Source organism: Dipodomys ordii, unplaced genomic scaffold (genome assembly GCF_000151885.1).
Source record: "Dipodomys ordii isolate 6190 unplaced genomic scaffold, Dord_2.0 Scaffold47, whole genome shotgun sequence".
Classification (NCBI taxonomy): domain Eukaryota; kingdom Metazoa; phylum Chordata; class Mammalia; order Rodentia; family Heteromyidae; genus Dipodomys; species Dipodomys ordii.
The window spans coordinates 6800737-6821059 of NW_012267263.1; the positions used below are offsets into that span (position 1 = coordinate 6800737).

Here is a 20323-nt window from a genome sequence, read left to right on the forward strand (position 1 = left end):
TTGAAAATTAACTATACAACTTGGGGACAGGAGGGAAAAACTGGGAGAGAGGGAGGGAAGGGGTGATATTATTAAAAAAAGAAATGTACTCTTTCTCTGACTTATGTGACTGTAATTAAAATGCATAAAAAGAAAATATTTTCTAGCTCCTTCCTGAGGAATTTTCTGGTCCATTTCCAGGAGACTGAAGACCCCCAAAGTCCTCTGCAGAATTTGTGAATACAGATGTTATTTCACCCTCTCTCCTTGATTGAGAGGTTGGGGATCTGGATGAGGTTAGGCTGTATGGGACAGAAACCCAGAAGTGTGCCCTGGGTCTCGGCACTGAGTGTGTGTTCCTCCTTTCCTAAATAGACACTCCATTTCTTGTGTGCTGACTTCCGTGTATGCGTCTCTCCTGAATGCTGCGCTCCCTCTCTCAGCTCATGTTAGTCCTACTCATTCCAGTTCAAGGCTTTCCTTGGCCTTAGGGAGTATACTATCACAGGAGGCCCAAGAGCCTGTGGTGTGTGTGCATCCCTGTATGTACAAGCCGCCTTGCTTCCACCTAAGCTTTTGTTCATAGTCCTGAGGTTCCAAGCCACTAGGGGCGCACTGGAGCAGGTTCTCTCAAGGCAGTCACAGCAAGTCAAGGTTGACCGTCATGCAGATGGTGAACAGCCAGGCAAACACATCCACATCTACAACCAAGTCATCTTTGAGGGTTCTGTTTCATTTTTTTTCCAGTCCCAGAGATCAGATACAGGGTCTCACACATGCTAGGCAAATTATTTCTACCACTGATCTATACAGCCCCAGCCCAGAACTCTTCTTTATTGGGACATGTCTGTAAAATACCCAGATGGATGTTATTCTTCCAAACAACAAACAGCTCCCTCCTTTCTCATTGTCCCATACCTTCACCACAATATGCACACTATATACCACACAATGGTGTATATTATATATATGTATATCATATACCAATATGGTACATACAAACACACACAGAGAGGTAAGATGTACCCCTCCCCTGTTCTCTGCCTTGTCAAAGAAGTGAGGCCACTTTCCTGTCCTCAAACCCACACCAGCCTCAACACACTGCTGCTGATGGATCTTAAGAACGTCTTTCCCATGGCCCCCAATATGAGCAAAAGCTCGGAGGGGCTCCTCAGGCCTGGCACTCGTGGCACACACACAGAGTGAGCACCAAGGCTGGGTTTGCCACCTCTGCGGTCATCTGGTTCAGAGTCATGGGCACTTGAGTCAGGTCATAGACACCTGAGGCTATTATTAAGAACTATAATTTGGAATGATAGACATCTACTTATTTTTTCTTGTTAAAAAAAATCCGAACTAAACACACCACAGTTTTATACCTGGAAGACAAATGTCTGGAGACTTGAAGACACACAATTCAGGAACACACTGAGGTCTGTCGATGTTCCCAGCAAAGAAATTAAACAGTTCAAACCTACAGACAAAAAAACAAACAAAGAAAAGCAGATTGTGCGCACCCTTGCAGAATTTCTGCAGAGAAACCCCTGTCCTGCATAACCTCGGGGTGACACCCGCACAATAGTTCAAAGGGTTCTTCAGAGCCTCCCACTCATTTGGAGACAAGAGACGAGCTGTCAGACTGCATGTGTCACTCTGCAGTCATCGAGCTTTGAGTCATTTGGTCATGCCTCTGCCACTTGTTGAAATGGGAAGAAATGGTTTGAAACCTAAGTCCACCTTGTAATTACACAGATCTTGTCTTCAGATGAGCTCATTGCAAAACTCAGACGTGACTTCACCTATCCTTGACATTTTTTCACAAAAGGGCTGGTTTATTAATGCCATGGAGTGATCGGGACATCAAAGCAGTAAGGGCCCCTTGCCTGGGGTTGTACACCCAAGCCAGGTGGAGCCCAGTCATTGTGGGTGACGTCAGGTCTAGGGTCCTCCACCTGCATAGGTAGCATGGAGCAAGAGCAGAATGCCTTTGGCATTCCTACCTTTCTAAGTGCCCCTGCAAATCAAACAGTTCAGAAAAGCAGTAGGCAGCGGTGGCTCCAGCAAGGTTCACTGGACCTTGTTGGCAGGTGTGTGCCTGGTGCTAGCAGTGACTGTTATCTATGTGTGCCCTCCCGGCTGGATTCTGTGTCATCTCTGAGAGACACAGGCTGCCGGTCTCTGAGCAGTCTGGGGGGACGTCTTGACAATTTGGGAGCATCCTAGGATTTCTGGGGGAGCCAGTGCCCTGGAAAGGGCATCTTCTGGGCATCTGTGACTCAAAACTGCTTCCTGGAGCTCTGAAGCCTGTTGGGTTAGTGTTATCTTTTGTTTCAGAGATGGAAGGAAGAGGAGCACTATAAGGGTGGACCTAAATTGAGGCAGGAGACATAAACAAAGCATGTAAATTGAAAGGTAGTTGGTAGGGAACCCAAAAGTACAGATTTAGTTCAGTAGTTTTTTTCTGATAGTATTGGGGTTTGAACTCAGGCCCTTGAGCTCCCTCACACTTTTCTACTCTGTTGGCATACTATCACTTGCACCGTGGTTCCAGCTCTGCTTTTTGCTGGGGATAGAGTCTTATAGGCTCCCTGGGCTAGTTTTGGATTTCAATCTCCTGACTGTCCATGATTACAAGCCATGGGAATCTAGCTTTAGTATTTTGAATCACTGATACACTGTTACCATAGTCAACCCTGCTTCATGATAGAAGAGAATGGAGTTATGCTAGGGTGACGCTTCTGTGTGATGCTGTGCCCACACAGAATGCATCTGGTTATGAAAGACTCATGTGCTGGGTGGCTCAAAATGAACACAGCAGACATGCTAAAGGAGCTCACAGGGACTGGGCAGGCAGCATTGCACACATGGAATGGGCTGGAAAAGGGTTACACTCATGGAGAGAGAAGCTACTAGGTATCCTGGCGGGGAGTAGTTGGCAGACACAAATAGAGAGACTAACACCCAACACTTCCTATAATTGTCTTCAGAGAGCCTTGAGCTTGGTCCATAATAACAAAATATGGGGAGGAGTCAGAACCATTTACAGCTTCTATGTCTCAGGACACCCCCTCCCCTCTGCCCCAAACACACCTGAATCTGAAGAGTTCCTAGCACCACTCTTGTACCAGTATATGAGAAACAACACACTGGCTGACAGCATTGTGTCACCCAGTAATGCAAGCTCTTTATAGAAGGGATTTTCTTGCACAATAAATATCATCATCAGATAGGAAATGACAAGAATGTCCATGTGCTTTACCAGGCTTGCTTTTAAAGTAGTGCAAAGTGGTAAAAAGCCCCATGGCTAGGCTATATGTTGTTGAAAATGAGGTCTGGGAAGGTGGCTTAGTGGTAGAATGCTTGCCTTCCATGCATGAGGCCCTGGGTTCAATTCCTCAGCACCACATAAGCAGAAAAAGTCAGAAGTGGAGCTATGGCGCAAGTGATAGAGCGCTAGCCTTAAGCTGAAGAGCTGAGGGACAGCACCCAGGCCCAGTGTTCAAGCCCCATGACCGACAAAAAATAAAAAGAAGAAGAAAGAAAGAAAAAGAAAAGAAAATGATACTTGATGCTGCTAACAGAGGTTACAATGAAGGAGTGGAGCTGACACATTCTAATTTGGTCATGTTGGACGAGACACTTTGAACCATGCTGAACACTCAGTACTGAACACTCACCTGCCTATGTATTTGCTCAGCAAATGTATATTGGCCCTAATGCCCACTCTAACACTTGGGATGGCATGGAAATACACAGCCACAGGGTGTTCCCTAGAATGTCTAGTGCCCCCTTCAGGAAAACATATGAAAGAACATGTACATCAACACACGAGCTCAAAATTAAAAATCACTCAACACTCCCATAAAGCACACTCTACAAGAAGGTTACATTTCATCTCTGTGTAGCTCTCCAGGTCTCCCACATCATTCTGGTCATCTGCCAGGACTTTCTTAGAAATATCCAAAGCACCTTGACTGATGACAGTGTACAGATCTGACTTCAAGATCCTGATCCTTCTGTTATTTTTCAACACCATACTCATGGTCTAAAGAGAAGGCAAAAACCTTCATTAGATTGTGACATTTTACGTTCACCAAGCCTCCCTCCGCATGACCAAGGTTTTGCTGTTGTGGAGGAAAAAACAAACCCAGGAACTTGTATATTATCTTGTGAACTCTGAATCATGCATACTATTTTACATGGAATCTTCCTGTTTGCCTCCCCCCTCCTGTACTCAACAAGTACTTGTATATAGGCTGTGCATCCTTCCATATACTTTAAAACATACTTAGATGACTTCTAACACCTAATACAATGTAAGCGCTATATGTATAGTTATACAATATTATCAGGAAAATGTCTGCACATGCTCAGAAGAGACACAACTTTGACAGGCCTTTATATATGCGGGGGGTGGGGAGTCCCAGGGGCTAATGCTCTCATTCGACTTCCTAGCTCATAGCTAGTGCTCTATTACTTGAGCCATGCCACCAACCTAACCTTTTTTTTTGCTAGTTAATTGGAGGTGAAATCTCTCAGACTTGTCTGTCTGGGTTGGCTTTGAATCCCAATTCTCCAGGTCTCAGCCTCATCAGTAGCTAAGATTGCAAGGTGTAAACCACCAGTGCCCAGTTTATCATAGGCCTTTGAATATTTTAAACCCAAGATGGACTAGCTATAAGGGTGCAGGGCCCTTCGAACCCATCTCTGGCTCTTCTCTACCTACTCCTTAGCACTAAGGCATGAGAAGGTCAGAGCTGAGAAAACTTGGCAGCCCAAGTTCAGTGAATCCACAGGGTCACATTTGGGGGTGTGGGGGGAAGAGTGCTTCTCTCTTTCCTAGGTCTTCTGCGGGTCTTTCACCTCTGACACTGGCTGGCCCAGGTTAGCCCATGGCCTCATAAGATTCCTCCTGCATCTTTAAAAGTAGGAGAGACTAGTTTCCTCTCCTGTGCAAAGAGAGCCAAGGAAGTTGGAGCCTTTACATTCAGGGAAAAGGGGTAGGTTTCTCACTGAGCATCATGGGGCTCCTAAGTGCCAGTGTCTATATTGCCTTCCTGCCTGCTCTCTGCCATGCACGGTAGAAACAGCTACCTTCAGGTAGCAACCACTGCTCTCAGGGAGACCTGTGGCTTTTACTCTACACTCTAGCAAACTTCTTTCTTTCAACCTACCTTGGCCATGTTGGACAGGTAGGTCTTTCTTCGTAGTCTTTTCACAAACACAGTGACTTCTGTTAAGAACATACAGGGCCATTATTGATGTCAGGTGCATGGGATCCTCCATAGCATAGAGGGGAAGAGGAAGAGAGAGGAAAGGAGGGAGGAGAGAAGTACAGGCTGAGCAGGACTCACACTACCTGAGTTCTGCCTCCATCTTCCCCTCTGCTGGCTCCCTCCCACGGGGATGGCATTTTTTCCAGTAGCCACTTATGTATCCCCATGTGCCAGGAAGAGTGCAACCCCTGTACCAACAAAGTTTGTGTCTCCCTCACTCCTGCCAGGCATCGAGCAATGATGACCTTAGGAGGTGAGGCCTTGGTGGGGTAATTAGGTCATGAGAGTGGGTCCCTCCTGCAGGGATTAGTGCTCTCTTGTCTTCTCCACTATGTGAGGGCAAAGCATAAAGACAGCTATCCATGCACTTGGAAGCAGCCAGGGCCTTGATGTTGAGTTTCAGTCTCCAGAACTGTGAGAAGCAAGTGTCTTGTTTATAAGATAGCTAGCACGTGGTACTTTTGTTATAGCACCCTAAGATAAAAAAAAAACCTGGGGCTGCCAGGAGATTAAGAATTTGCCCATCTCTTCAGAAAATGATCAAAGGAAAGGGTAAAAAGAGAAACCATCAAGAGGCAGGGCCATTCCTCTTGAATGCATTCTTTTATTAGGACTCTCACGTGGTGTTTGTTCAATAAATGTTCACTGATTTGATGATTAAAGGATAGCTACTATCTTCAATACCTTCAGCATTTGGAAGATGGGTTTTCCTAACCAAAAGGCTCCCCTTGAAACATGGGAGCATGGCGGGGAGGAAGAAGTAGGGTTCTAAGAAAAGGAGATTTTCCTGGTTTTAGAAGGTATCCATCAGGGAAGGCTTCACTGAGGTGGTGATATTTAATCTGGGTCTTGATAGGAATTATTCAAGAAAATGGGAGAAGGGAGAAGCAGAACAGTACAAAGAGTAACAGAACAAGGACCTTTTGGGGGACTGCTGGTTTGGGTGTTGGTGTTGGGGAGCCCTCCTGGGTAATGAGGATGCCTAGGGAGATGGAGGCAGAGGATAAACAGTAAGAAAGTTTGACTGAAAATGAGAGTAGATCAGCTCAGTTGGGCATAGGGCCATGATCAAATTATACTTTTAGGATAACCACTAGGAAAGGAGGGGAATATGGCTGAGGGGCTTGGGAGACTGGAGGCAAGATAATTAAGTAGGAGGTAAGAGAGAGGGAGAGGGAGAGGGGAAGAGAGGAAGAGAAAAAGGGAGGGAGGGAAGGGGGGAGGGAGGGCCTCAACTAGGTGTGAGAAGACATGGGAAGACAGGACAGGGCTTCTGCTCAGCCTCTTGTCTCTCTTGCTTTTCCTCCACTGTGATAGAGGACAAAGGCCCAGACTTCCCTCGTGCGTGAAGTGTGTTGAGGGAAATGACCCAGGATCCCATTCTGTACACACTCCCAAAAGACAGGACCTTAGGAAACAATGGCAAAGAAAGTGGGGCTCAGAAATGTGAGGAGAGGGTCAGCCAGAACTAGCCTAAGAAGAGCGAGCAGGCAGTGGGAAAGACCACAGGCAGTGTCGAGGAAAGGCGCCAAGGAGAAAGAGGGTACTTCTCATCAGCTGTACTTGAAGGGCTATGGAGTGAAGAGGGACAGGCCTATGGGGGAATAGAGAGGTGGCCTTGTGGGAGCTGAACAGGTGTTTTTCCTTTTCCAAGAGGCTTGGTACCAAGCATGTTTCAGATTCTAGTATCTTCAGATTTTGGAATATTTGCACATACATCCTGGGATATGTTGAGGATGTAATCCAGGAATAAATATGAAGTTCATGTATGTTTTATGTACACCTTAGACTCTGGCTTTGCTCATGGCTGGTGCTCTACTACTTGAGCCAAGCCTCCAGCCAAACTTTTTGCTAGACATGTGGGAGATGGAATCTCTTGGACTTTTCTGCAGAGGCTAGCCTGGAACCTCAATCCTCTGCATCTCAGACTCTTGAATGGCTAAGATTACAAGAGTGAACCACTGGCACCTGACCTGAAGATCATTTTTTGCTGCTTTTAAATTTATTTTATTTTTATTGTTTTATAAATCTTCATGTCCACTGTGATCGATCGCTCATGTGAGGTCAGGGTGGAATTTTCTACTTCTCCATTATGTAGGCACTCAGAGAGTTTTGCATCTGGGTGCTTTTCAGATTTCAGGTTTTCTGACTAATGGTACTCATCCCTGTATTCAGAAAGAAGCCAGAAGGAGATCAAGAGCTTTCTAAAACGTCAACAGGAGACAAATGATCTCAGGTGTGAGAGGTTGTAAGACGCCAAGGCAGAGCAGCAGCGGTGGCCCCCAAGGTGACAAGGAAGGTAAGGGTGGAGAATTCTGGGGAGGAAGCCACATTCTTTGTTTCCAGCAAGAGGTGGAGAGGATTCAGGAGCTAGTGGTACCCACATGATTAAGCTCTGGCCTGGGATGATGAAGGCTGGGGCCTTTGTGGCTCTTCTCTACCATAGCCCCTCTCCCTTATCTCCAACCCCAGGAACCAGCCCAAACATCATGGGTTACTCATTGGAGACCAGGTAGAAGGTCATTCAGGGACCAGGAGTCACCACAGTATGACAGGAAAGTCAGAACCCTGACTTCCAGGCTGGTTTTGTGCACAAGAGGCAAAAGGATCATCATCTATACAACACAGCTAACTGCCACTGCTATTCTTCACCTTACTGAATTTGCTTTTGTTTTACTTGGATGCCTACCTTTGAGTTTGCAGATCTGTAAGAGGGCTGGAAATCCTTGCAACGCATCGAGAAGCCATAGCTTTAATTTCTTACTAAATAACCGCACAGATTTCAGGTACTGAATAGAAACATCTTCCAGAAAGTCATGAAGGAGAATGTTTTCAATTCCCTGCAATGATAGTGTCAAAACTTTGTGACTGCTGGGTGTCGGTGGCTCATGCTTATAATCCTAGCTACTCAGGAGGCTGAGAGCTGAGGACTGAGGCTCAAAGCCAGCCCAAGCAGGAAAGTCTGTGAGACTCTTATCTCCAATAAATCACTAGAACACTGGAAGTGGCGCCTGTGGCTCAAGTGGTAGAGCACTTGCCTTGAGCTGGAGAGCGCAGGGAGAGCACCTAAGCCCAGAGTTCAAGCCCCACGACTGAAAAAAAACAACCACCCCAACAAAACAAAACAAAAAACCTTGTGGCTTCCTCCAGTGCAGAGGCCTTTACCAGGGACCGAACTCACCTGGACCCCTAGAAACAGGCAGATCATGAGAGGCTCTCAGGGACCAACCCACCCTACCTGAGGGGGTGGCCATTACCTCCTGGACAGGATGCCAAGTCAGGTTGCTGTGGCCAGAACTTATTTCAGTTGGAGTATTGATAACTGATTCTTTTGGGGTGAAGTGCTGGGCCTGACACTCTACCACTGCAGGGTATATCTCAATTCCATGATCTAATTAGAAAACAACTCCATGCTGGCCAATACTAGGTGGATCAAGCCAGACATTTCAGCACAGACCCTACCCTCATTTTCCACTGCTGTGTTAAAAACTTAGAAGCACTAGCCAGGTGCAGTAGCTCACATTGGTAATCTGGAGGATCACAGTTCTGGGTCAGCCTGAAATCTGGTGCTTGGAAGTGATGTCATTTTGGTGGTCCTAAGGTTTGAACTCAGGGCCTCATGCTCTTTAGTCAGGTGTTCTATGGCTGAGCTACTCTTCTATCCCTTGTTTTTTACTGGTTATTTTTGGCATAGGGTCTCACTTTTTTCCTGGGCATGCACCTGAATGGTGGGTCTTCTATTTTATGCTGGGTTGACAGGCATGTGCCAAGATGTCCAGGTCTTGGTGGAGAAAGTGTCTTACAAACCTTTTAACTGGTTTGGCCTCTAAATAGAATCCTCTTGATCTCAACTTTGAGAATACTAAGGTGAGCTATTACAGGTGTGAGCCACCACACCTGCCTTGGCTTTTTCTTTTCCCTTTTCTTTGTCAGTCATGGGGCTTGAATTCAGGGCCCGGTTGCTATCCCTGCCCTCTCTCTCTAGAGGCTAGTGCTCTACCACTTTGAAACACAGCTCCACTTCCAGTTTTTGAGTGGATAATTGGTGATTAGAGTATCATGGACCTTTCTGCCTGGGCTAGCTCCAAACTGAGATCCTCAGATCTCCTGTAGCCAGAATTACAGGCGTGAGCCCTCAGCACCCAGCTTGGCTTTTTCTTTACAGGAGGAAATTCTGAGGTAGGCAGAAATGAAGAGGCTCTGCACTGCAGGGGTGGGGGCTACAGTTCTAACACAAACACACCTACCACTTTCCACCAAGGATACAAGGCAGTGTCTTATACCTCTTCCTACCTTGTACAACTGCACATCATAACATCTCAAGAGCTGGCGCACATCAGGCAGTGTCATCAGCATGATTGTGTCTGGCCGCAGAGATTTCCAGAAGGATGTAAGCAAGCTCTCCACCTAATGCCAAAGAATACAACACCTGAGGCTCACTTTGTATCTTGTAAGACCACTTCCCCATATTGACTTCATTAGTCCCAAAGGATAATGGATCAATTTATTAAAAAAATTTTATTTTGTTTATGTGGTACCAAAGAATAGAACCCAGGGCCTTGTGCATGCTAGGCAAGCACTCTACCACTAAGCCAATTCCCAGCCCAATGGATCAATTTCTTATTCTCCCAAAGACTAATGGGAAAAATAAGAAGTTGTTTTAGCTTTTCCAAGGTAAGTAAAATATCCTCCCTCCCTCCTTCCTTGTCTTCCTCCCTCCATCCCTATCTCCCCCCTCCCTCCATTCCTTCCTTTTATGCCAGCCCTTAGGCTTAAATTCAGGGTCTGGGTGCTGTCTTTGAACTTTTTTTTTTTTCAAAGCTAGTGCTCTACCCCTTCCGATTTTTGGTGGCTAACTGTAGGTAAGAGTCTCATGGACTTTCCTGCATGGGCTGTCATTTAATTGTGATCCTCAGATCTCAGCCTCCTGAGTAGCCAGAATTACAGGCATGAACCCACCTGTGCCTGCCTGCCTTCCTTCCTTCCTTCCTGTCTTTCTGTCTGTCTTTCTTTCTTCTTCCATTCTTTCTGTGTCAGTACAGGGGCTTAAATCCAGGGCCTGGACATTGTTCCTTAGCTTTTTCTTTTCTTTCCTTTTTTTATAATTTTTTTCCAGTCCTGGGGCTTGAACTCAGGACCTGAGCACTGTCTCTAACTTCTTTTGCTCAAGGCTAGCACTCTAACACTTGAGCCACAGCACCACTTCTGGCTTCTTCTGTTTATGTGGTACTGAGGAATCGATCCCAGGGCTTCATGCATGCCAGGTAAGCACTCTATCACTAAGCCACATTCCCAGCCCCCTTAGTTTTTCATACAAGGCTGCCACTCTACCATTTAAACGGTTGTGTGATTCATGTGAGTCTCATGGACTTTCATGCCTGGGCTGGCTTTGAACATCAATTCTTTCTAATAACTCATCAAAGCCCACCTGCCAGTTAGTCCCATGAGAGAGCATAGAACATATTTTCTTCAGGCCATTTTCTATTTCTGACCACAGGGGGGCTCTAGTTGATTATAATAAGGATAAAAATTAGCCCACAGGGGCCTACTCAAGAGTTGAGAGTGAATGTTCATTGACTGACTGTCTGACCACCTTGAACATAGGACACCTCAGGAAGAGGTATAACTGCATTTCATGTCATGCCCTCCACTGGACATCAGGTTGAAAGCCCTTAGGACTGTAGAACCAAACGGGGCGGGGGGGGGGGTGACACTGTGATGTTCAGGTGAGAGGCCAGTGTATGCCTTGGCAGAGAGCCAAGTAGCTGCTTCCTTCCTTTCCTTCCTTTGTTTTCTGCCAGACTGTGATCTTGAACCAAGTGGTCAATCTGAGATACCAGTGAATAGACTGCAGTCTTTTGGGGACTTCTGCAAGCATCACCAGACCCACCAGTGGTGCTAGGCCAGGGCTGATCCTGTGCTTAGCATAATGAGGAAGTTATATCAACTCCTGAGTCTTGTGAAAGCCCCTGGTCTGTGTTTCTGTGCTGGGATATTCATTCCAGATTTCTCCAAAAATACAACACAGGGCATATTCATTCTCTTACTTACAGGTGGGTGATGGATAGGAGCAGGGACAGCAACCACAGGCTCAGCTCTGTTAGAATCCCCATTACCCACAGTGCTCCCAGCCCGCTGCAGGGCAGAACCACCCCCCCCCCTGCATGTGTCAGACCAGCTGCCTCAAAGCCTTGATTCTGTCTCACTTGGTGCACATGTATAAAACGCCTCTTTGGCAACAATGAAATCCTGAAATGAATATTACTACCCACAAGCTATGCAAACTCAGCTGGAAGTAGGGTGTAAAACAAATGGGCCAAATTTGTATTTAAAATATCAGGTCAACCATATTAGTACATTGGAGACTTTGCAAGTGATTAAATTGAGTATCAACACCACCTCAAAGAACTTGCTAACTACCATATAGTTGCACTTCTATGCAATGGATTAACATGTCCCTTAAAGGGGTTTAACCCAGTGTGATGGTGAGTAATCAGTCACAGAGGCTTGTGATCTGTAGATGGAAACCTACCCTCTCCAGTTCTTGATTCCTCACATTGTGCAAGATGTCTTGACAGTAGTTACAATACTCATCCGCAAGCAAGAGCATCTACGAAAGATATGGGAAATTAGGTCTGCTTTTAGCAACGACCAAGAATGTATTCATCCTCTAAGACCTTGCTACAAGCTATCAGAGACAATTTGTGTTGCAATTTTTCTACAATTATTTTATTATTTGTGCCAGTCCTGGGGCTTGAACTAAGGGTCTGGAATCTGTTCTTGAACTTTTTCACTCAAGGCTAGCATTCTACCACTAGAGCCATAGCTCCACTTCCAGCTTTTTTGGTAGTTAATTGGAGATAAAAGTCTCATGGACTTTCCTGCCCAGGCTGGCTTTGAACCATAATCCCCAGATCTCAGCCTCCTGAGTTGCTAGGATTACAGGTGTGACCCACTGGCTATTTTATTTAATTTTTGTGCTGGTATTGGGGTTTAAACTCAGGGCCTTACATTTTCCTCTGGCCTTTTTGCTCAGTGCTGGCATTCTACCACTTGAGCCACAATCTACTTCCAGCTTTTTTTGCTAGTTAACTGGAGATAAGAGTCTCATGGGCTGGGCACCAGTGGCTCATGCCTATAATCCTAGCTACTCAGGAGGCTGAGATCTGAGGATCATAGTTCAATGCCAGCCCTGGCAGGAAAGTCCATGAGACTCTCATCTCCAATAAACCACTAGAAAACTGGAAGTGCCACGGTTGCTCAAGCAGTAGAGCGCTTGCCTTGAGCTGAAGAGCATAGGGACAGCACCCAAGCCCAGAGTTCAAGCCTCCCAACCCACAGGGAAAAAAAAAAGAGTCTCATGCCTAGGTTGGCTTTGACTGCAGTCCCCAGATCTCAGGGCCTTGAGTAGTTAGGATTATAAGCATGAGCCACTAGCTCTTGGCAATTTTGATATAACAGTAGGTAGGCTCTTTACTTGGGCCTCGTTGGGTTTTAGTTCCACTCAGGAAGGCACACCACATTGATGTATAGTTCATGTGGCTCTAATTTTGATGTCTTAACTTGTAAACTTACCAAGGCCATCAACTTTTGATACCTATCTTCCTCAACCTAATTCACCTCACTATTATTTATTTCCCAGTCCCAGTTTCTAGAAAATCCACACCAGAGATGTGGAGCAGACCTGAAGTTCCTGATATTCACCAAGTTCCAGAAGGAACCATGGCTCTTGCAGCTCTGAGAAGATGCAAATATTACCCCCAGGAGACTCAAAATGACCACGGGCAAAACAAGCCTGCTGTGTATACACCCAGCAAGGGACAGGAGAGCTGTTCCCCCACCCCACCCTGCCTCTGAGGGACGCGCCTACCACTGTATAGGAGTATTTCTTTGCCAGTTCTTGTTCCCAAAACGGACATCTTCTGAATTCCAGCTGAGGAGGCTCAACTGGACTTGTCTTTATTGGAATATGATTTTCACACTAGAAATCATTTACACAATGGATGATTATTACTTACTTAATTATTTATTACTCAATTAATTATTACTTACTTAAACTGCATTTTCTAAACTAAGCCATAACCATGTGGCTACTATAAGTTAAAAGAGCATTTTCTTTTAACCACAGTTCTGAAGGTGTTATTGGTTCTTGAAGCGTTCCCTCATTCCATTCCAAAGGATGCTAACCTTTTGTATAATTCTATAAGCTATGGCTACAAGAGAGAGACAGGGTTTAATATAGTACCCAAACATATCACTCTAGGAGTCACACATTGGGATCAAGTGATATATAGCAATGTCTAAAATATTATCTATGGCTAACCTAATGTCCCAGATATATTTGTACATTATCCATACGATTGTTGCCCCTTAAAATAAAACTGTATCCTATTGGGATCATCACGCATTGATATAAAGATGGTTGGTTATTTCAGAAACTCCAGGGACATAGCTAGCAAGGAAAACAAGGGGGACATGTTTTCCTTTACAGAAACAAATTACAGGATGACAAGGAAGGAAAAAGAGATTCTGCAGAGAACACACACACAACATTCCTTCCTGTGCATCCTCCTAGTGTCCGCTGAGCAAGGGGGAGGCAGGGCAGCTCGTGATTTGAAGAAAGGACATCAGTTTGACTTGAAATGATTTATCCAGGCACCCGAGTCTTGCACCTGTAATCCTAGCTACTTAGGAGGCTGAGAATCTTGAACAGAAAAATACAGGGGATTCTTATTTCAAATTAACCAGCATTAAGCTGAAGTGGAACTGTGGCTCAAGTGGTAGAGAGCTAGCCTTGAGGGAGATAGCTCAAGGACAGCACCCAGGCCCTAAGTTCAAGTCCACTTAGTATCAGTGTACATGTACACACACACACACACACACACACACACACACACAGGGAAATAAGAACGAATGATTTCTTTGGTATATTCCTGGGCTATGGAATAGTTGCTTTTACAATAGAGTGGTATGAAATAATTCCTCCAAATTGGACATTGAGATGCAAAGCCCACCATAATGAAGTGTGACTGCTGGTTCTACAACGAGATGGTCTGCTCTGTTCTGATGTGAGAACTCTTCTGACAGTTCCAAGGTAAGAACCACATCCCTGGCTTTCCCAATTCTCACGCACTCAGTGAAACTTAGCTACTCTTTCCTAGATGCGCTCTGCTTTTGGGTTTCCATGTGTCCTGTCTGCAGGACTCTAGAGGGCAGGGCAGCTGCTCTCACAGCTGTGCTCACTGCCCTTGGGGAAAAGAGCCCTGTTGGTCACCACCGCACTATACCCCATACCAGTCTTACAATGGCCTCTTATGATCAACTGTATCACACTGAGACTCAGGGGTCCTGGGGATCATGCCCACCAATCTATACTTCTGAACACTTTAGGGTCCTGAACCCCACTGAGAGTGTGTTGCAAGCAACTGGAAAAATGCACATGACACATAGTATCATAGCAATGGCACACTGAAACCCCTCCAGGGGCTAATTTTGGAGTAAAGCAGGGATGTCCAGTCTACATACACACTTGGGTAGAAGCATAGCGCATGGACGGTTCAAGGGCTCTTGACAAGGATGCCACCTGTGCCATCTTTAAAGACAGTGTGGCACACTGGCTTCATTGGGTGTTGTCTGGTGATGGTTCTTCTCTCTGGCACAGGGTGCAGACTACACATGGGCTGATCATCAGGAAGGAGGGGCTTGTTCCCCAGAGTTCACTGGCCTGTCCTTAAGTGCTTCTGTCATAAACTACCAACCCCACTGCTGCCATCTGGGGAAGTGGAGGGTAGGTACTACCATGACTCCTGGTTATCAGTGCTCTCTGCCTGCTGCTCTGTGTTCCCAAAGCCATGTCTCTTCATGTTTCAATAGTTTCTTAAGGACACAAATAGTCAGATGGTACAGCGTTCCTGCAGGAGGTGCTCAGCAGGAGAGGATATTCTGGAAGCAACTGGAGTGCTTCCTGTGCTAGAGAAATAATTCAGCAAAGGGGCAAAGAAAGAAGTGAGAAATTCTGTTTAGAGGTTCCAGGGATACTGGAGTTTGGGTCAATAGGTCAAAAAATGTATTTTTTAAAAAAATGATCATTTATTCAATCGTTAGTGAGCTTGTGTGCTATAGATTGGGTGTTAATGTCTTACAAAACCCAGCTATTGGGGCTGGGAAGGTGGCTCAGTGGTAGAGTGCTTGCCTTGCATGCTCAAGGCCCTGGGTTTGATTCCTCAGCACCACATAAGCAAAAAGAAAAAAAAAGCCGGAAGTGGCGCTGTGGCTCAAGTGGTAGAGTGCTAGCCTTGAGCTGAAGAGCTGAGGGACAGCACCCAGGCCCAGAATTCAGGCCCCACGACCGGAACCCAAAACCCAGCTATTAAAGGCTTGATTCCCCATCTGTGGCATGGTTGGGAGTGGTAGAATTTGAAGAGGAGGAGCTCAGTGGGAGATCTTTAGGTCAGTGGAGGCCATACTACCAAGGAGAGGACACTGGTCTCTTCCTCTTCCTCTCTCTTTTTTCATGTTGCAGTTATAAAGTGAACATGCTCCACCACACACTCCCCACCATGCTATATGGCTCAATCACAGGCACCAAAGCAACAAAATAAATGGATCATGGACTAAATCCTCTCAAATGGTGATCCCAAACAAGCCTTTCCTCCTTATGAACTTTTTTTGTTTGTTTGTTTGTTTTTGGTTGGTGCTGGGGCTTGAACTCAGGGCCTAGGTGCTACCCCTGAGCTTTTCTGCTCAAGTTTAGTACTCAACTACTTGGAGCCACAGCTCCACTTCCAGTTTTCTGGTGGTTAATTGGAGATAAGAGATGCATGGATGTTTGGACTGGCTTTGAACCCAATCCTCAGATCTCAGCCTCTTGAGTAGCAGATTCATAAGCCACCAGCATTCGGCTTATGGTAACCATTTTGATACAGTTAAAAAATAACTCAAATCCTGACTAGCACAAGACATTATATATCAGCTCCTGAGGATAGCTTGGGAGACAGCTTCCTACAGTCTCAGCTCCTCTAGCTACCATCTGTCTCTCCAGTGTTACTCCATCCATTATCCTGGATGTCCTGTTTTTATTTTCTTTCTTTTTTTTCCCTCCTCTCTCTCTCCTACAACACAGTGCTTCTAGAATTATATCCCCTAAAGCAAATATACCCAGCCATTGTCCTTTGCAAAATACCTTGATGGTGTCCAACAGTTCTTTTGGCTGAAATCCAAACTCCTCAGTCTGGTGTCAATAACCCTCCACCATCTGCACCTCAACCTCTTCTCTCCCCTCAAGAGTCTGAAGCTTCCCACTTCCTCACACCTGGCTCCGCCCAGCCTCCACAGTATCATCTGGGCTTGAACAGAAGTTACACCCCCACCCCAGATGAAAGAAGCCCAGTGGTGCCTTCCAGGATCATCTCAAGGACAGTACAACAGGCAGATTAATGTCCCCCAAAGGCATCTACCAAGGAATCCTTCCAGCCTGGAACTATGTTATCTTACATGGCCTAAGGGACTTTGAAGAAGGGAGTGAGTTAAGGCCCTTGGGATAGAGAGACAGAGGTCATGAAAAGCATGTGATCTTTCTCAGCCACAGAGAACCAGAAGGAAGGCAACATAAAAAGGACTCCCTCTGCATTTGCTGGCTTTGAAAATGGATGCCAAGAGCCAAAGAGTGTGAGTGGCTTCTAGAAGCTGGGAAGAGCAAGAATAGACTCACCTCTACAGCCTGAAGACACCTTGAACTTCAAGAACTGATGTGGGACTCAGAGCTCACAGAACTGCCAGAAATCAATTTGCATTTGTATGTGTGTGTGTGTGTGTGTGTGTGCGTGTGCATGCGCATACGCATGTGCCTGTATGTGTGCTTGAACTCAAGGCCTTGTACTTTTGCTTAGCTTTTTTTGCTCAAAACTGGTGCTTTACCAATTGAGCCATATCTCCACTTCAAGCTTTTTGCTGGTCAAGGTTGGCTTCAGCCTCAGTCCTCGATCTTAGCCTCCTGAGTAGCTAGAATTACAGTCAGGAGCCACTGGTGCCCAGCAGTTTGTGTTATTTTAAGCCATTGAATTTGTACTAATTGTTATAGCAGTAGGAGGAAATGAATTCAGGCTGCCTCTTCTGTCAAGTTCTCACTAATGGCTGGCCCACCACAGCCTCCCCACTGCTTCTGTATTTCTCAAATCATCCATCAATCCTGGCACGATGGTATCTGTAAAAGGTCAGGAGGGTGGAGTCCTTGTGAGTGGGATCAGTGCCCTTGTAAAGGGGCAGCAGAGACCAGAGGAAGCTAGGAGCCAGTCCACATGCTGCTACCTAAGGACACAACACCAGGTTAGCCATCTGCCACCCAGAAGAGGATCTCACCAGAACCTGGCCAGGCTGACTTCCTGGCCTTGAGCTCCAGCCCCCAGAGCCATGAGGAACAAATCTGTTATGTAAGCTTATAGTAATTGGTCATATAGCATTTTGTTATAATATTTGTCATAGAATCCTGAACTAAGGCAGTGTCTCAGTACTGTCATACTGTCTTGGTCAGTAAAGTAAAATCCATAGATTAGCTATTAATCACCCTAGTATCCTAATTCTAAGAGTAGTACAACATATATAATAAACATATAAGAGATTACACTTATATTACTCTTACTATACGTGGGTAATATATTGTAATATAGAGACACTTTTAGGCAAATTTATTGCTAACAACCTGCACATCTTTTTTTTTTGCACTTTAAAAAAATTTTTTATTGTAAAGATACTATACAGAGGGTTACAGTTACATGAGCAAGGTAATGAGTACACTTCCTATTGAGCATTGTTACCCCCTCTATTGTTTTCCCCCTACCATCCCTTCCCTCCCTACCTTCCCCAGGTTCTTTTTTTTTAAATTGTGATTAAGTGATTACATAATTTCCCAAATTTCACAGTATTGTGGAATAATGATGCTCATTTAAAGTCACAAGTTCATTCTAACTTTCCTGGAGCAAACTGTCTATCACGGTCTATAACATATAATGGTGTACACATATATACCATACATGTGATCAGCAGCATGGGAATATTTAGTAGTGGTTCGACCAGATGAGTGGTTCTTTGTTTCTTAAGTCCTGTTAGTTTTGTCGTATCACCTAACATTTTGGATTTAGCATCCACTTATCAGGGAGACCATGTACAGTTTGTCTCTTCGTTCTTGGCTTACCTGGCTCAACATGATTCCTTCTAGCTCCATCCATTTTCCTGCAAATGCCATTATTTTGTCATTTCTAATGGCCGCATAATATTCCATTGTGTATAGATACCACAATTTTTGGATCCATTTATCTGTGATGGGGCATCTAGGATGTTTCCATATCCTAGCTATTGTGAACAGTGCTGCAATAAACATGGAGGTGCACGTGTCCTTGTATATTGGTTCCTGTTGTTCAGGGTAGATGCCTAGAAGTGGTATGACTGGGTCGTAAGGGAGGTCAATCTTTAGCTTTCTAAGGACCCTCCAGGCTGCTTTCCAAAGTGGTTGTATAAGTGTACATTCCCACCAGCAGTGTAATAGGGTTCCTCTTTCTCCACATCCCCTCCAGCATTTGTCATTGGCTGATTTGCTGCACATCTTTTTTTATGTATGTGCCAGACCCAGGTCTTGGACTCAGGACCCGGGCACTGTCCCTGAGTTGTTTTACTCAAGGCTAATGCTCTACTTACTTGAGCTATATAGCTCTACTTCCAGCTTTTGGGTGTTGGAGATGAGTCACTTCAACTTTCCTGCCCTGGCTAGTTTTGAACCATGATTCTCAAATCTCTGCTTCCCGAGTAGCTAGGTTTACAGGCTTTAGCTACATGCACTGGCTTTCTTTTTCATTATAGCTAAAAAAATACAGTTAGCAGCAATTGTGCAGCTAAGCAAGATGTTCCCAAGGAAAGGGGAAATAATCTGTCCCTGCACAGTGGTTGGCCATAGTGGAAATTCAACAAGACACACATAGAAAAATAGTGGCATCTACTTAAGGAATGATGGAATATTGCTAGGCTAATAATAGCTCTGTTTTACTCAATACTCACTGTTTCTTCTTGTTGGATAATACTGTTATAATCAGAAAAATTTTCAAAGGGAACCATGTCTCTGCTGTGGAAAAACAAATAGGAGAGCAGTCATTTTAGCAAGGCACCTATCTCTGAACATAAGTATGAAAATACTTCTGCAGGAAGACTATTTGGGGTGTACTTATCATATGCTTCATTATCATATGCTTGGGTTATTTTCTATTTTAAAACATTAATTAATCTTTTAATATAAAGGTGATGTACAGAGGGGTTACAGTTACATGTCAGTTAATGAGCACATTTCTTTTTGAATAGTGTCCCCCCCGCCATTTTCTCCCAGTTTTTTCCCTCCCAACTCCCTGCCCCCCCCATGTTATATAGTTTATTTTCAACATAGTGTCTAGTGATTATCTTTTTTTGGTCGGACATGGGGCCTGAACTCTGGGCCTGGGCGCTGTCCCTCAGCGCTTCAGCTCAAGATTAGCACTCTACCACTTGAGCCATAGATCCACTTCCAGCATTTTCTGTTTATGTGGTGCTGAGGAATCGAACCCAGGGCCTCATGCATGCAAGGCAAGCATTCTACCACTGAGCCACCTTCCCAGCTGTCTAGTGATTATCATTGCTGCATTTATTTACCCTTTGTCCCACCATTTCTGTGCTCCCTCTTACCCTTTCCCGAACAGATAATCTTACATACAAGACAAAAGGTACAGAAATTTTAAAAAAACAGCAACAAAGGAGAAAAAACAACTAAAAAACAAAAAGTGAAATAACAAAAGCATCATTTCTTTTCTTGGAGTTCATTTTGATAAGCAGCATTTTATATGATCATATGCACATAGCTACTGAGCCTTTGTGATCCTCTCCTAAGAATATCCTCCCTGTGTGAATGTTTAGAGTCCTGTTTAATTTATCATGTCCAAGTGTAATTTTTTTTTTTTGGGTCCGGTTGTGGGGCCTGAACTCTGGGCCTGGGCGCTGTCCCTCAGCTCTTCAGCTCAAGGCTAGCGCTCTACCACTTGAGCCACAGCGCCACT

General features: G+C 45.1%; 1 protein-coding gene across 1 annotated transcript in view; it reads right to left on the reverse strand.

Moving 5' to 3' along the window:
• Rfx8 (RFX family member 8, lacking RFX DNA binding domain) overlaps positions 1-20323 on the reverse strand; it is a 73339-nt gene that overhangs the window by 16418 nt on the left and 36598 nt on the right. The window contains exons 4-11 of the mRNA XM_013019787.1: positions 19302-19365; positions 13126-13236; positions 11788-11865; positions 9549-9662; positions 7945-8095; positions 5154-5212; positions 3868-4024; positions 1359-1453 (exon numbers count right to left, since the gene is read on the reverse strand). Of these exons, the coding sequence (XP_012875241.1) occupies positions 1359-1453; positions 3868-4024; positions 5154-5212; positions 7945-8095; positions 9549-9662; positions 11788-11865; positions 13126-13236; positions 19302-19365 (829 nt within the window). The remainder of the gene's footprint in view (positions 1-1358; positions 1454-3867; positions 4025-5153; positions 5213-7944; positions 8096-9548; positions 9663-11787; positions 11866-13125; positions 13237-19301; positions 19366-20323) is intronic.